This window comes from Lytechinus pictus, chromosome 2, assembly GCF_037042905.1.
Source record: "Lytechinus pictus isolate F3 Inbred chromosome 2, Lp3.0, whole genome shotgun sequence".
NCBI classification, from domain to species: Eukaryota; Metazoa; Echinodermata; class Echinoidea; order Temnopleuroida; family Toxopneustidae; genus Lytechinus; species Lytechinus pictus.
In genome coordinates this window covers 47534747-47552500 of record NC_087246.1, presented here as the reverse complement: position 1 = coordinate 47552500, position 17754 = coordinate 47534747, and the positions used below count along the sequence as shown (strand labels likewise).

General features: G+C 36.2%; 1 protein-coding gene across 1 annotated transcript; it reads left to right on the top strand.

The window, feature by feature from the left end:
• The first annotated feature begins 2441 nt into the window (after positions 1–2441).
• LOC129254132 (2-Hydroxyacid oxidase 1-like) lies at positions 2442–16288 on the top strand. The gene is made up of 9 exons (XM_054892588.2): positions 2442–2592; positions 6794–7157; positions 7994–8145; positions 8658–8919; positions 9695–9870; positions 10761–10852; positions 11714–11875; positions 12547–12616; positions 14351–16288. The coding sequence occupies exons 2-9, from the start codon at positions 7027–7029 to the stop codon at positions 14428–14430; spliced, it is 1125 nt and encodes a 374-aa protein (XP_054748563.2). The 5' UTR covers positions 2442–2592; positions 6794–7026; the 3' UTR covers positions 14431–16288.
• Positions 16289–17754: the final 1466 nt, after the last annotated feature.

Below are 17754 nucleotides of genomic sequence, written 5' to 3'. Positions count from 1 at the left end.
ACAACCACGACTACTACTTCTACTACTATTACTACTACTACTACTACTACTGCTGCTGCTGCTGCTGCTAATAATAATAACATTGATAATAATAATAATACTGATAATAATAATAACAACAACAACAACAATAATAATAATAATGATAATAATAATACTAATACTGTATTGGTACTGATACTACTACATCGTGACTTCTGCATGTCATGAAGTTTATGTTTTTAAATTATCCACGACGTCAGATTTATGAATTTCCATCAAAGATGTCGACATGGTCAAAAACTTTGATTTTTTTCTTTTGACTGAAACCAATGCTTTTACTTTTTATTTCCAAAACTGTTGCTAATAAATATTATCATCCATCGAGGTCCTATTATAATAATGCTTTTAAATATGAGCTACTACCGCCACCACTACTGCTGCTACTAATACCATTACCACGATTATTACTACCGTTTACTACTACTACTACTATACTACTACTATTACAACAACAACAACAACAACTACTACTACTACTACTACTACTACTATTACAACAACAACTACTACTTTTACTACTACTACTACTAATAATAATATTAAAAAAAATAACAATGATAATAATACTTTTTTCTACTTCTACTATTACTGTTACTACTAGTACTTTTCTACTATCATGCCTACCGCTATACGATCGTATCAACTTCAACACTTTTGCCACCATCACCACTACTACATTCAGTACTACAATGTCTACTAGGCCTATTATTTTCATTAGAGCTAATGCAATTATTCCTGTTTTCCAAGTTCCTCTATTATTATTTACCAGTTAACTACACTGTTCCTATGACTACATGTATAATAGTTTTTTATCCCAATATTCCATATACAACGACTACTGCTGCTGTAACTATCACTACTATCGTTTCCGGTATATTCATGTACTTCTTTTATTGTTATCTTTTACTCTTAATACAGTACAAATCGATGCCAATATAAATAGGTTTTTCTCATTTTACTTCAATTATGATTTTTATTGCTAATAATTATAATAATGACCACTCGTATAACATTTTTACCACAACTGTTCTATTACATATAAACGTATTTTCATATTTGCTAATGTTGTTTTAATACGTTGAAGGTCGTGTAATGTCCTTATGTTGATTATTCATTGTGTCCTAACATTATCTTCTAACATTAAGACGTATATTTACAAGCCCCAAAACAATACCTTTCTTGTAATTATCATCAAGCCATGAATACCACAAACCCAAAACATTACTGTACTTGAGAGATCCTCGAAAATATAAATCAGGTACCAGTAGTTTCCTTTTAGTAGAAATTACAGTATTGTACTTGCATCATTAGTATGGCATAGTGTACATGGGGGTAATATATCTCTAACAAGGATCTGCAAGCTTTGACACTGATCATGTACGGAAATCTATTCCAAAATGTAGATTAAGTGTAGATATTTGGTTTCTTCTGTTTTAAAATGTACCAATGATTTTCTGAGGATTAGTGTCAGTTTAAAGGATTTAACTATATGGCGTCCTAAAGTTCCCCAACAGCAGGAAACGCTTTTAGCCATAAAGTCCCCACACTCATTTGCCTTAAGTTCGAAGTGCAAATATCACAAACTTAGTATTTGTTCTTACAGACTAAACGAGTCTGTAATAGCTATCTTTGATGAAAATGACCGGACATTCCATCGATTCGATCATTAATACCCCAAAAACATTTTTGAACAGTTGTTACTTGGAAAAAAACTTTGATATTGGTCTCCTTGACCCATCCATATATGTTTCTTAAACACAATTACTCTTCGGAAGTAAAAAAAAAAAAACCTTTTCCTCAATTGAAGTTTAGTATCACAAAAGTATACGGCCAATTAAGACCCACCTGTTTAATATTCTCTTACCTTTAATTCTTCCTTTACCACTTTTCTCTTTCATCTTTCAATTAACAACATAATCATAGGGAAGTCGTTCCCTGTCCCTCGGAGATGCCGCCTTTTGAAACAGCTACGTTGTAAAAATTGTTTTAGGATGTAAACAGTCGATGTAATATCCTTTTCATATTATGGAGTAAAGTTACGCAGGATTTAAGAACGATATAATATAATGCGCTTATGTAAACATGTAAAGTATTTTCTGATGCTGTAGGGTGCTGTATAATGTAAAGCTATATTCTTGATGAACGCCATTCGGATAGTGGTAAATACGATGCATTAAAATAGAAAATTAATGTTTATGATATAATAAATTTTATTGAGCATCTGGTTACTTCCCACTTTACTTAAACTTGCGAGTACAAGGCATGATTTTAATGTAATATATCAACCTCGTTCAAAAACCATTCATATCTTTATGATCAACCTTACCAAACATCCGTAAGCTCAGGCAAACAAGAATATAGCAAAGTAAATATTGGTCCATTTATATGATCTGGTACGCAAGATAACTCTTCGTACGCAGGCGATATTCATTGTGTTTCAAAATGTAATTACACTCTACTCATCAAATCAGGCGAATAAGATCATTGTCCATTCTTACTTGGCGTTTAATGGATGAGAAAAACGCTATGATGAAACTTCTTGACGGCACTGTAAGTGTTTACTTAATTAATGTAGTCAGATTTGATGGTGATTAATTGTATGTAATGTCATGGTTGTTAAGACAATGTTTATGTTGACTGTAATGCCATATGAAATGTACCAATAAACAGCACTTTACATACATTCTCCATTTTTACCTACGTGGTTTTGTGCTGATTTTATTTTTCAATCGAGTAAAAGAGAAACACGTGAAACTCGCATATTCATTCCTCCGTTATTCTTTTCCTATTCTCATCAAACCTTCAACATTTCCTTTTTCTATAACTTCTTCTGCTTTTATCAATATCAACATATTGTCAAGATGAACTCCCCACTTATAACAGTAGTGACAACTGCATTGAAAGCTTCATTTGAAATCAAGTCATGATTCTGACTAAATGCGGTGCAGGGTTTTGTTTATTTTTTAAAACATCAACATGCATGGCCAGGCGATCATTCCTTATTGTTTCTAACTACTTGTTACCTTATTTAGCTTATAAAAACAAAATGGCATCGATCATTTCACCCGTACTCTGATCTCTAATCTGTCAGTAGAGTTGGTGTATAAATAATAATTGTGCACGCACTTACACGTGTATGTGATTTTAGTATGCTATCGAAGTTCCAAGAAGAAAGTGATATTGATAACCAATGATTTTCTCCAAGGGTGCCCAAGACTGTTCCCGAATAAATGATTCACACAATTACGTATGTACTATATTACCTTTAAGTTAAAAAGTACATACAAAATTGCAGATTACTATTTCTCACACAAAACTGATAACAATTGCCAGTTTCGGAAATGCAACCTTGATTATCTTGCCAATATCAATATTTTGCTTGAAAATGAAAGAAGAGAAGAGGACAATGTCAACGTTTGTTCTTTATAATATGATAAATGCCTACAATTCTGAGGCTTTTAATCCCTTTTAATGCATTAAAAGGTAAGGGATTCAGTTTCAGGGTTCAGAAATAGGTATGAAGCATGGCCGTGCGCAATTTTTTTTCCGGGGGAGCGGGACTGCTAGAAAGAACACAGTGACACATTATGATCACAGTGTGTTCACATAGTACGCTATGAACAAAAAATTATTTGTAACTGTTAATATGCTCTAATTCAACTGTACAGTGTGAAGACATTTTCACAATGTGGACACCTCGACAATGTGACTATTCACTGCGTGTCCACATGGTCGACTATTTGATGTGTTTCACACCGTTGAAATGCTTAATTCAACAATGTGAAGGTGATTTAACACTGTGGGACACTAATATTTCGAGTATAAGACGCTTAAAAGTTTTTGAAGAAACTTGAAAGCGTTTAAGCGAAGCGATGAGTTTGTCTTTAGGGTGCTTTTGAATTTTTCAATTTTGTGCACACTTTTGACGACTTTTGTGCGAACTTGTAAAGTAAAGTGAAATAAATATTATTATTACTGTTATTATCATTATCATTATTATTATTAGTAGTAGTAGTAGTAGTAGTTACAGTAGTAGTAGCAGTAGTAGAAGTAGTAGTAGAAAAAGAAGTAGTAGTAGTAGTAGTAGTAGTAGTAGTAGTAGTAGTAGTAGTAGTAGTAGTAATAGTAGTAGTAGTAGCAGTAGTAGTAGTAGTAGTAGTAGTAGTAGTAGTAGTAGTAATATTATGGTTACAAGATCAGGATTACTTTTTAGAGAATATTGTGTCGATATCTGTAGGGGAAGGAGGTGAGTTACACAATCAACTTTAATATACAACCAGACATTTCTCTCATTCACATCATATGCAACTAATACGTTCCTTAATTCTAAGATAATTTCTTACGGCTATTGAATTGCTCTTATCCAATATCAACGTCTAACAATCTAACAACATCTAACAGTCCCCCTTTCAGCAGTGTGCCCTCATTCATTAATCCTTGATAATATCACAATTTTGTTCAGCATTTCACCCAATTTCGTGATGTTTGAGAGAGATGTGCCATGGTCTCTCGAAGCTGCTCTTCCGTTTCCCATTCACTAATCAGTGACATTCTGATGCTCAAATTTGGTGATTCAAGAATTGAAGAAAGTAGATACTTCGCTGATGAGATGGAAATATGAATCCCCAGTTTGAAATTACCTCCCCACTATTAGATATCAACATTTTTAACAGTGTGAATAACTTGTTCACATAGTCCACTAAGTGAACATACTATTAACACAGTTTGAACTTGTACATATATCTTCTGGTGAAATACACATACACTCACTCTCCCCCGCGAACATACCCACTCCCCGCAAATACACATCCCTTTGATAAACATCCACACGCCAATATAGGACATCAAACAATTCTTATTTCCCATTTACTACCACAAGACCACACCCCCTCCTTTCTCCCATCTTTCAATTCATGTCCTTCAAAATGTTACTATTCTTATGTTCCTGTAAAATGTAAAAAAAAACCTTCAAAACCAATTCAAACTGACTTGAAGAGGACGTGGCCAGGTGCCTTACCGTGGGAGTTTTGTTTATTTGTTTTCCATCATCATGCAAGATAATCAAGTAAAAGAAATCAGGTTGTATCACATGTTTGGCACCCACAAAGAAAGGCACCCCACTTTAAGAAAAATGCTGAATAATATACAAGACTCGAGCACTTGGAGGACAAGATTTCCTATCCAATCTGTAATAAGCTGACACCGATGGAAAATGGAAATTTGTGCTAACCTCATGAGCCAAATTTGCGTCAGTACGATTTAACATCATAACATCATAAAATATTAACAGTTTATGTAAGAGAAGGGTACAAGTTAACATTGCTACTGTTTTTTTTTTTTTTTTTTTTTTACAGAGTTCCACCTCCGTCCCCCAAAACAAAACTGTGTCGTTGAATGGCTCTTAAAGTGATGGTCCGGACTGAAAGTATTTATAGCATAATAAATAGAGTAGAATTCACTGAGCAAAATGCCGAAAATGTCATCAAAATCGGATAACAAATAACAAAGTTATTGAATTTCAAAGTTTAGTAATATTTTGTGAAAACAGTTGTCATGAATATTCATTAGGTGGGCTGATGATGTTACATCCCCACTTGTTATTTTGTATTTTATTAAATGAAATCAGGTTTATTCATTTTTTTTCCTCCAAGAACTAGAAAAATTAGATTGACAACTGATTTAGTGCATTAGATATGTATTGCTGCAACTTATTTCATTATAAGGGAGACATATTAATCACAAAAGTATGAAATAATAAAAAAATATGATTTTATGTAATAACATAAGAAAACGGAAAGTGGGGATGTGACATCATCAGCCCACTCAGTGCAGCCACTTCACTTCGCTACTCAGAGCTGGGTTTGGTGTGTCATATGTATAGTTGACACCCATTTCTGAAAAAAGGTCAGTGTCTTAACATATTTCAGGGACTAGGGTTGTGGTTTAACTATGGATAGCCAATTGTGTTAGAAATCTCAAGCATGGAAGAGTAGGCTTACATTTGGTGCTCATTTCATCATAACAGTTTGGAAATGAGAAGTAAAAAAGTTTAATTTAAAGGACAAGTCCATCCCAACAAAAAGTTGATTTGAATAAAAAGAGAAAAATCCAACGAGCATAACACTGAAAATTTCATCAAAATCGGATGTAAAATAAGAAAGTTATGACATTTTTAAGTTTCGCTTAATTTCATATAATAGTTATATGCACATCCTGATCGGTATGCAAATGAGGGAACTGATGACATCACTCACTCACATTTTCTTTTGTATTTCATTATTTGAAATATGAAATATTCTAATTTTCTCCTCATTGCCCTGTGAAACAAAGTTTTTTTTTCTCACTGAACATGGAGAGTTACCATTGCTTAACATTATGGTTCAGTCAAGTTGGTCCTTATTGTCAAATCTGTAAAAATTAAAATATTGTATGATTCAAACAATGAAAACAAAAAGAAATAGTGAGTGAGGGACATCATCGATTCTCACATATGCATGTGACTAAATTGTGCATATATAACTATTTTGTGAAAAATAAGCGAATTTTCAAAATGTCATAATTTTCTTATTTTACATCCGATTTTGATGAAATTGTCAGCATTTTGCTTGTCTGATTTTTCTCTGTTGATTCAAAACAACTTTTTTCTGAGGTGGACTTGACCTTTAATAAGCTTTGGAAAATAACATAATACATAAGAAGACAATTATAATAAAATTATGTTTATTTTCGGCTTCACATAATTTTAACACAGAATGAGACCATGGCATAAGTTCAGAATACGAGTTCAGAGTGGTCAGTCAATATCGCTGACCCAAGATTAAACAGAAACACAACTTCTCTGAGACGCCATTCGACGATATCAATTGCCCAGGCAGGCCACCTAATTCCAGACTTCGCATCCGAACATTCAGCCTCCTTATTTGCAAAGTATCCCGCTAATTGTTGTTGAAACGAAAACGTCTTGCTCCGATTTTCGCCAACAAGATGGAGTTGCGTACTCTCCCCCAATATGAAGCAATGGCAAGGAGAAAACTAAGTGAACCATTCTTCAGGTATTACTCGCTATCTTCAGGAGAAGGTCTGACAAAACAGGACAGTGAAGACGCTTTCAAAAGGTAGGTATATGACTCTGTATACACTTCACACCCGAGTGCATTCCCAGTGCATTATCTATACAACTCGTTTGTCCGGAAATGTTATCAACTGACCTAATGGACAATACGATAGGGAACTCTGACGGCCTTTGTTGTCAACAATAGACTTTTCACCAGATACAAAGACTTGAATACACGTACATGATAAGAAAAAATAAATAAGGGCTTTACATCAGTTATATAATAGTGCACAATCTTTGGGTCTAGCGGCTAGACCCACAGATTGTGCACTATTATAATTATAACTGATGTAAAACCCCCTTTTCATCGGAAAGAACCGGGTTATTCGCAAGCTGCCTTCAGTTTACGCAGGTTTTTGCAAAAGTGCCCAAGCCCCATCGGACGTCCTGTAGCTGGTCATCTCACGACCAAAAAAGAAAAGGGAAAATTATAATCTTAAAATCTATGACAAAATAGGATTTTTGTTATAAAAATAATAAATTGTTTTCTCGCTCACTTTTTTTAATAGCAAATCGATATTGATCTAGGCTTATCTGTCTTTATGTGTTCACAAACAAAAGTTCAGTGATAGGCCTCTCAGATCAGAAACTACCTAACTCCATTTTATCTATTATCAACCTGACTAAACTGGTCAGTAAATAGCAACCTGTCGGTGCTGCCCTGGTAAATTGTCAATGGGGCTCATCATGCTCATGAAAGATGAATAACAAATACAGTTCTGGTTACCAAGCAGCTCATGGATGTTTTGCGGGAGTTTCGCTAAGGATCCGAATGCAAGGTCCCTCATCACGTGACCCCTCGACTAAGATAAGGATCCATTTTTATCCCATTTATAGTTATAGATTTCGGCCACGCCTTCTCGAGGATGTGTCTTGCATTCGACTATCAACTGAGGTCTTAGGTCAATCTATTAGTATGCCTATATGTATATCGCCGACTGGAGCTCATCGCCTAGCTAATATCGATGCGGAAAAGGCCACAGCACAGGGTTTGTATTAATAATTTACCTTAACGTTGAAATAAGGATCAGGTTCAAGTGTAATTGTATAAGGTCAAGTAGAGCCTGCCTCTTCCGCCAGAAATAAGTTTTAAGTGGGCCCATATCATGAACATCACTATTTGCGCCTTCATCATCACCGTCGTCGTCCTCATAATCATCATCACTAACTTTCGTCATCATCATGAACGTGAATTTATGGTTATGATATTTTGCTTATATATAATACTCTGTTTTGTTTTACTTTTACTTATAGATAAATATCATATACTGTACATGCCTCAATTTATTCTGTCTGTATAAGTTCATCGTAACTATTTTGTCCGCATTACTTTGTTCTGTTGAAAATGACATAAAATAGATTGAATTGAAATTGAATTGTAATGAAGTCCCGGAATGAAGCTAATCACGTTAATTTAGACATGACATAATTCTTTTTCGCTGTACAAGTAAATGCTGTCAATTATTCAAGTCCTTTTGAATTAATGTATTTTTATTCAAAGGAGCGCTCGAGGCAGAAACCCTCATGATCCAGAGCTGCTTTTCTCACGAAAGATTCTCACAAGTTGCACGTGCTGCTCCGGGCGGGCTCCGCTGGTGTCAAGTGTACATTTTTAAAGATCGCCCAGTGACGCTGCATCTTATCAGGGAGGCTGAGAGGGCGGGCTATAGAGCCGTGGTTCTTACAATGGATTCTCCGTTAACTGGATTTAAAGCTAGCGAGGTTGGCCGTGATTACATGTCCTTCCGACATGATGATTATCGGTAAGGTAATCCTATACTCCAACTATTCATATATGAATTTAAGTTTAGATATGATAGTCCATTTGCCATGTATGCTGTAGAAGTCGTGGCCTGAGGTTAAGATTGTGTTACAATTCAGGGGCGGATACAGGATTTTCCAAAGGGGGGGGGGGGGGGGGGGCACATTTTCCCAAGAAAATTTGACAAGCCCCCCCCCCCCCCACAAAAAAAAAGAAAAAAGTTTTCACTAGAAAATGAAGGTCATTTTGTCCCACCCCCTGGATCCGGCACTGCATCAGTTGGTTCGTAGAAAAGTTCAGTTTTAGAAATGTAATGGAATACTTCGACTATTTTCAGGTTTACAAGGTTTCGTCATGATCGTTATAAGGTATTCTGATTCTGTTATATCATTGACTGCAATTTATATGTATCATTAATAATGTATGATTTCTTGTGGATAAAACTTGTCAACATTATCAAACGGCCTCACTTTTGATATCAGCTAATCCGATTTAATGAATAAAGAACCTTTCACAGAATAATTTACTTTTGATTTTATAACAATTTTGATGAAACAGGTTTATGGGGAGCGTTTCATGAAAGAACTTGTTGGACGTTTTGTTCCGACAAGTACCGTTTTATCACACAGTTACTATAGTAACAGTGCTTCTCAGCCAATGAAAATCAGGGAAAGTTGTCTGATCCGACAACTTAATAGCCGACGAAAATGTTGATGAAAATAATGCTCTCCTGATGCTCTTTGTATATCATACTATTGTCTTATGTTCCTCAACAGATATGTTAATATGGAGATGGACTCATCCAAGTCCCAGGCTGCATCGAAGAGAGCTGGAGATCCAACACTCTTTGCTCATTTCGGATTAGACATGGACAGTACCGTCACGTGGGATGATGTCAGGTGGCTAAAAACTGTGACGTCACTGCCTATCGTCTGCAAAGGCATTCTTACAGGTTTGGACTTTGCCATTTCCACACAATGCAGAATTGGCTATGAAGTACTTTCATTTGGAGCTTGTTTTTTTTTTTTCATACCCCCTGGGTAAATAATGAAATCACGTGCTATATTCGTGCAAATTTCCAACCTCCCTAGAAAAGGGGGAGAGGTAATGCAAATTATGTAAGTCTAAATAGGGGAACATTCATGAAATTTTCTGTCTCTGATTTCTTGTTGTTTTGACAGTCTGAAATGTTCTAAAAGGACCAATACTTGGTCAGTTTATAAATTGAGGTAAGGCTTAAGAAAAGTGGGGGTCGGACGTACAAAAGGTTGGTCATTTTATGGAATTGCCCTTATGCGAGCGATCAAAGCAACTGGAAATACAAAAACCATGCTGTTTTAATCCTATTAAAAAAAAATACATTTACCATGTTTTTTATCTGAATAAGGACACAAAAAAGCAAAGTCTTTATATTTGTTTTTCTCCACTTCCCTTGTCCTATACTTGGTATGGGATTGGTTGAGGTTTCAAAAAGTGCTCAACGTCAGGGCAGAGCAATATATTCATACCTTGGTCAGCTCGGTCTACTACCACCGGTTTCACGCTTTCGGCGATCTTCAGGCTGACTGATGATTTGACGACTAGGTTGTGTCTGCGTGATGCGATGGGTCGTCACACCTGATTGGTTTTCTGGGGTGTCTTGGTCTGTGTCTAAGGCGGCACTTTGACATTATTTCCGACCAATGGTTGAGGTATATATATATATACATGTATATATATGCTTGCGCCTCTCTTTCACTTATTTTGCTTTCGGTGAGTGGTGGTTACTAACAATACATACCAGACCATAGAAATCTTCCGCTTTTTTTTAGATTTACCCCCTTGTACATCTACGTTATTCAGGTGAGGCAGCTCGAAAGGCGGCTAATGTTGGGGCAGATGCCATCCTCGTATCGGCTCATGGTGGAAGGCAACTGGATGGGGTACCTGCTCCTGTGAGTTATAATTTGTCAGTTTGAGTGGAATCTGATTTTGATTGTGCTCTTGAGGTAGGCCTATATATTCATTTCATAAAAAACACCGCTAGTCGATACCAGAGAATGGGGTATTTTAGTCTCCATGTTGACGGCGACGCGTCGCGACGGTGTTCCACATAAACCGCGATGCCTGCTATAAACAGCTACACAAGGTAATTTTTGCGGGAAGGTGAAATAATTTAAACTTTAAACTACGAAATGTGGCCTTTCCTGCGATTTCAATACTTACAAGTAAAACAATGAAATATGGGCCTACCCGATTGATTGATTGGTGGTGATGTTTTTTTTTTTTTTTTTACCTGATTGCTAAGAAAGCATGAATGCTTGTAAGCAAGCAACCAGAGGACCGACGGCTTAAGGTCCCCTCCGAAGGACTCCCTACGATTTCAATTCTTACAAGTAAAACAACGAAATAAGGGCCTATCCTATACTATTTCGATAATTAGAAGTGAAACGCCCATGTTCCGCTTGAATTTAATAGTTCCTCTCCGAAATTGACTTACATATTGAAATTTATCATGTGTTTAACTCACAGGTTAAACCAATTTAACATTTTCCTGCAGCTTTAATATAAAGTTTAATTAAACCATGGACCTATTACAATAGGAATGGGTCCATGATTAAACAAAATGATTTTACTAAAAATCATAAATGAATTAGGGTATCACTTTTCAGGAGTAATCGAATACAATTACTATTCCTTTTTTGTCCACAAGATTAATTATTACGCCTTTTGTAAAAAATGTTTGTACTGCTGATAAATGTTTGTACTGCTGACCGGATGATAAAGACAACCGTCCCTTTATTTCTTAACAACAGATCGATGCTTTGGCTGAGGTAGTAGACGCGGTTCGAGGTTGTAAAATAGAAGTATATATGGACGGAGGAGTTCGAAGGGGAACGGATGTTCTTAAGGCTCTCGCAAGGGGGGCAAAAGCAGTATTTATTGGACGACCTGTTCTATGGGGATTGGCGTGTGAAGTAAGTGAAAAGACTGTATAACTGTATAGTCGGTATGGTATCGGGATATTATGGCATTAAAAGAAATGACGAAATTTATGACAGCTAGACCCTGTCATGAATTTAATAATAACTTTTCCTTGTATATTGGGATTATATTTATGAAACGCGGTTTTTGTGCGCGCTAAAGAGAAGAGACGAACGTTGTAAATGTTATCATAACATTTCCTTGTTTATTGGGATTACACGCATTTATGAACCGCGTATTTTTTGTGCGCGCTAATGAGAAGAGACAAAATTTATGAAGAAAAGTCGTGACATCCCCCTACAGGCCTCGTTGCATAAAAGTTACCATTATGGTAACTTTGCCATCCAATGGTAACTTGTATGGAATCCTTGATTTTGATTGGTTGTTGATCAGCGTTACCGTTATCATTGGATGGCAAAGTTACCATAATAGTAACGTTTATGCAACGGGACCTAATACCGATTCTGTCCTATTCTGAGAAAAGACATATCAAGAAAAGACAACGCTCGCTCAATAGGACATGCTTGATACAAGACTAGTTTTTAAACAATATCATTGATATCTCCATTTGGTTTGCGATTAAATGTAATTTACTGGGGAATTCGGGTATTATGCTCTTCTACATGATAAAACTACAAAATTCATTTTATATCATTATTTTCAGGGCGCCAGTGGTGTGAGCAATGTGTTAAAAATCTTGCGACAAGAACTTCGATATGCGATGGGACTTTGTGGTAAGCATGACATTAGGACATACACAGTAAAACACCTTTTAAACAGCACTGTTTAATAAAAGAAAACTTATATAAGGTTTTTAATCGGGTGAATAACTAATAATTGTAAAGCTGTGATTCGCTGATGTAAAGATAAAATAAACGTATGAATTAGTTAAAACTGATAGTAATTTTGTGAAAGTATATTGGATGTGCGAGTATTTACAAAGCGCAATATCCACTCGTGTGTATGACTAACAGAAATACATACAAGTTATGATCATACGTTTACATCAATTGAATAAATATGCGTCATGCATTACTTGTTAACTTGTAAACTTAAGTTTTTGCAGGAAACACCACTTATACTGCCTTGTTCGTGACATTGTGTTTTAAGTATTAACATCTTTCAGCATTAGCTATTACCATGTCAGAGCTTATAAAATCAGAAAGATACGATTGCTGTGTCGGCTCTTTTCATGTTTTCTCTTCGCCTTGCCATCCATCCTGAAAAGTCTTCTTCTTCCGCCCGTTAATCATCTTGTATTAGGAATAAGAGTATTACCAATTCCACAAGTTGTGACCAGTTAATAACTCGTGCGCATTCTGAATCATGAATTAGGAGGACATCTGTTTAAAATAATGAAATCATTCACGTTCAGTCCACGTCATGTTGTGCGTGAGGTGATTTATTCATAAGTCGAAAACTTCTTTCCAACGTTTTGAACATTTCCACTCGGTTCTTTAACTTTACCTTCAGTATTTTATTCTCGTTTTTCTTAATTTCATAATCACATGCAATGCCACACAAATTCTGGGGGGGATGATGAAGAGAGAAAAAAAAAGAAAGGGGTGAGTTTACAATGGGTATGCGGGTGCAGAAGGCCAACGAGAAAACAGAGAGGATAGTATTATGTAGATCAGTGTGAGAGAGTGTTTGTCTATTTATGTAGCTAGTCAAGATGCTCGAGAGGTGCCAAAGCCGAGTGGTCTAAGGCGCCTGACTAGACATTTGAAAGTCCGGGGTTCGATCCCAAGCCACGGAACCTGTGCCCCTGAGCAAGGCATTTAATCTACATTCAATTAAATGGAAATGCTATATATATGCATTCTTGGTGTAGCCCTGTGTGCACATGTAAAAAATGCTTAAGTGACATTACACAGTTACATGAAGGAAGGAAATTTAAAAAAAAATTGTTTTAGTAAACGTGTAAAAAATGTAAAAACGATCATCTATTGTGATTCTCTTGATAATCAGCCCCCTCTCCTATTTCGCCTCATCCTACCACTTCCAGAACCGTTCCACGGCCCCTGTCCTTGCCGAATGTCTGTAGAAATCCCTTATACAGTGAATTTTGAATTCCACCTTCGCAATATGCTAGAAGGTGTAACAAAACATAATACATTGTCCTCTGTTTGCCTCCGTGGGTTCCATTTTTGGTCCGGCGACAATTGCTCCGCTGTAAATGTCACACACTAATGGACTGACTAACTTCAACCTAATACTATACCCTATCCTAAGCCTCAACCTAACATAAAACCCTTTTGCAACCCTAAGCCTAACCCCTATCTTTGACGAAATAAAGACGAAACAAAGTCCGGAGTAATTGTCGCCAGAGCAAATGAGCGTCTGTTGATAAACAGGAACCGTATTGACATGCAGTGCAGGGTCAAGTAGAGAGTAAATGTAGGGCGACAAAACAATGTCATGGGTCTGTTGGGTCGATTGCATCACATAGATGTCTTCTTTTGCAGGTTGTTCCGATGTCAATGATATCCCCGAAGACGTCGTTGTGCACGAATCGTTTTATCATCAGCCGAGACCAAAACTATGACGTCAACTTTCGGCAGCAGAAAGGGATTGAGTGCTTCATATCGCCCGTGTTCGCGTGTGAGATACAGGTCGATTTGGTATATTTTCTGGAGCTGCCAGATCATAGCCAAATCTTCCATAAACACAGGTCCGTGAAGTTAGCTACTTATTCCTTTTTCCTGATTCCTTATTCAAACCACTTTCTCCTTATTCAGAATGACTGTCTCCTTATTCAAAATGCTCTTCTCCTTTTTCAAAATACACTTTTCCTTACCCTGGTTCGAAAGCTACCTGTATAATCGGAAGATGTGTACTTAATAGATTCTGCTATATCAAATATATCTCTTATATAAATTATGAAATTCCTCAGGGATCTATACTTGGACCAATTTTATTTACAATTTATATAAACAACGGCCATTTGCATCTATATGCAGACGATGCAGCGTTATATTATTCTCATAAAAATATTGATATTATTGAAAAGAATATTAATATTGAATTACGTAAAATTCACAATTGGTTATGTTGTAACAAATTAAGTCTAAATGTTGACAAAACCATTTGTATGTTATTTGGGACTGGGGCAATGCTGTCTAAATGTAGCACTTTTAATGTATCCATATCTGGTAGACGTATCAATCAACGAAATAATGTTAAATATCCGGGAATTTATGTTGATTCAAAACTAAAATGGGATAAACATCTGTACATATTGACGAAATGTGCGCAAAAATTAGTAAGGTAGTAAGCTTTCTGGCCCGTCTTAGACATTTAATATCAGAATCCAATCTGAAGATGATTTACAATTCTGTTATTCTCCCACTTTTTGACTATGCTCACATTGTCTTATGATTCGGCAAGCAAAAAATATACAGACCGTTTGCAAAAATTACAAAACAGGGCCGGACGTCTCATTTTAAAGATAAATCCATTCAATCACGTTTCAAACAATGATGTTCACGCAGAATTAGGATGGCAATCTCTCCAATCTAGGCGAAAAATACATTTGAATATAATGCTTTACAAATCCCTTCATAACTTAGCTCCAGGATATTGAGAAAAGTCTTTCCAATATTGTAATTATTCATATTCACTTCAATCAAAAGGAAATATCAAAATTTCCAAACCCAAGAGTGAATGCTGCCGAAGAACACTTATATACAGAGGATCGCGAGAATATAATGACCTTCCTTATACAATTAAATCATCAAATAGCCTATATATTTTGTTATAAAAATCTTTATCAGATAAGTCAATCTCGCCCTGATCTGTTAAGAATAGTGCGACAAGGCGGGTAGGGTGCAGGGTTGGGTGGAGGGCAGATTTTTTTCTTTTCCCATTCTTGTTTTTCATTATTTTTTGTTTATGTCAAATATCTTGCTTGGATTTATAATCATTATTTTCTTTTTGTCATGTACAGTATCTTTTTTTATGAATGCTTTGGACCCCATGGAAGAACAACGTTGTTGTAATAACAAAGCTGAGTAGGTTTATCCAGCCATTTCACTATACCTTTGATGTTTGTTATTATGTACATACATTTACCTTGTATTGTTTTTTATAATGTTGTGATATGGAAAATAAATACCAATTCCAATGTCCAAATGAAACCTGTAAATTTGCAATTATGTTATTGACACAAGATGAATACAGGACAGAGTCACAAAATGAACCCCTTAGCTCGCCGTTAATTATAGTGGAAATTGAAGTCTTAGACAACAGACAAGCAGACTGTCGGCAAGATTATAGATCGTATGGGAAATTTTACATATTACATGAAAAAACATGTTTGGGATTGTAGTCACAGATAATTCATTGTGGCATTACATTTACAAGTATCGTATCGTCATTCGTGTAATAAATGAATTAACACTCGACATCTTGGTTCAAGTGCAGTTAATTGTGTCATAATTGTCTAGGGATTTGGCCATCATCTGGGTATGTCTGGGATATCTTCTATTGCGTAATAATGACGCTGGAGAGAACCAATTCAAATTGTCGTCTAATGACGTCCTCATTATATTCGTCCAACACAATATCAGAGTGGTGTGTGATGCTTAGACCAACCATGTTATGTTAACAGCTAGTGTCTAATGAAAATATATATATGTAGGGAATCGAATCCGGGCCCTTATGTAAGACTGTAAGGACACCGCGCCGCAGTCTACTGGATACACTCTAAAAAAAGGTTTACCCAATATTGGGTAAAATGGGAACATGCATGTTGGTTGGGTAAAAATATTTTGTAAATTTTACGCAATGTTAAGTAGAAATAGCCCAATATGGGGTAACAAATATAGCCAGCAAACATGCATGTTCCCTTTCTACCCAATATTGGATAAACATTTACTCAGTGTCTTAGTGTGTATGCCTCATCAATAATTTCACAAAGGGAAGGAAGATTTTAGAATCTTGTATTGACTCAAGCTACGCTCACACACTGCAAAAACTCCGGTGTTGATTTAACACCAGCCCGGAATCTATATATGTCCACACCAGAGAAGTATTGAAACAACACCAGTTTGAAATCAAACCAATGATGTTTTAATACTAATTGGTGTTGTATAAACACCTATCTGGTGTTAGACCAAAACGGAACTGGACAGGTGTTGTTTAACACTTCTCGGGTATGGACATAATAGATTCCAGGCTGGTGTTAAATCAACACCGGAGTTTTTGCAGTGCAATTATTCTCTATTCACATCTATTTCAAAACATATTCCAAAAAGTTATCAAAGCTTTTTTACATGTGATTTGTTACTTGTATTATATTTTAATGCATGTGGGCCTACCTTATCTGAGCATACGCTGCAACTGAGACATGACGTCTGGTTATTTTCAAAACCAATCTTCACCCGACAAAGGAAATAATTGGCGAGATTGGAGACCTAATTATATGTTGGTCAGTTGGATCAACTTCGCCCTATCCACTAACCAATTCCGTGGTCTAGTGGTTAAGGCACCGACATTTTAAAGCTGGGGTCCCGGTTCTATTCCCAGCAGAGACAATTTTTTGGCTGCGTCAAAATTTTCAACAAGGGAGAATAGCTCTATATAGCTCTTTTGAACTTTACTACCACAATACGAAGTCGAAGTCTACTTTTCTTCTCTATGCACATCTATTTCACGAGGACGCGTTTTTTCGAGAACCTCCCCTTGGTTAATCCTGGATCCATCCCTGCATCACGGGGGGGGGGGGGGGGGGCAGAGCACTTGATATTTTACAACACCAAGCCCAAAAGTAATTTTGCCCCCTATTAAAATACTTACCCTGGCCCGCTACGCCCCTGCTGTCTATAAACTAGGCACACCGCTCAAATAAAATGAGCAAAGGAAGAGCAAA

Coding starts and splice junctions, on each gene's coding strand:
- LOC129254132 (XM_054892588.2), top strand. CDS start 7,027: ATGGAGTTGCGTACTCTCCCCCAATATGAAGCAATGGCAAGGAGAAAA. Junction 8,146..8,657: donor GGAAAAGGCCACAGCACAGG/GTTTGTATTAAT, acceptor TTTTATTCAAAG/GAGCGCTCGAGGCAGAAACC. Junction 8,920..9,694: donor TTCCGACATGATGATTATCG/GTAAGGTAATCC, acceptor GTTCCTCAACAG/ATATGTTAATATGGAGATGG.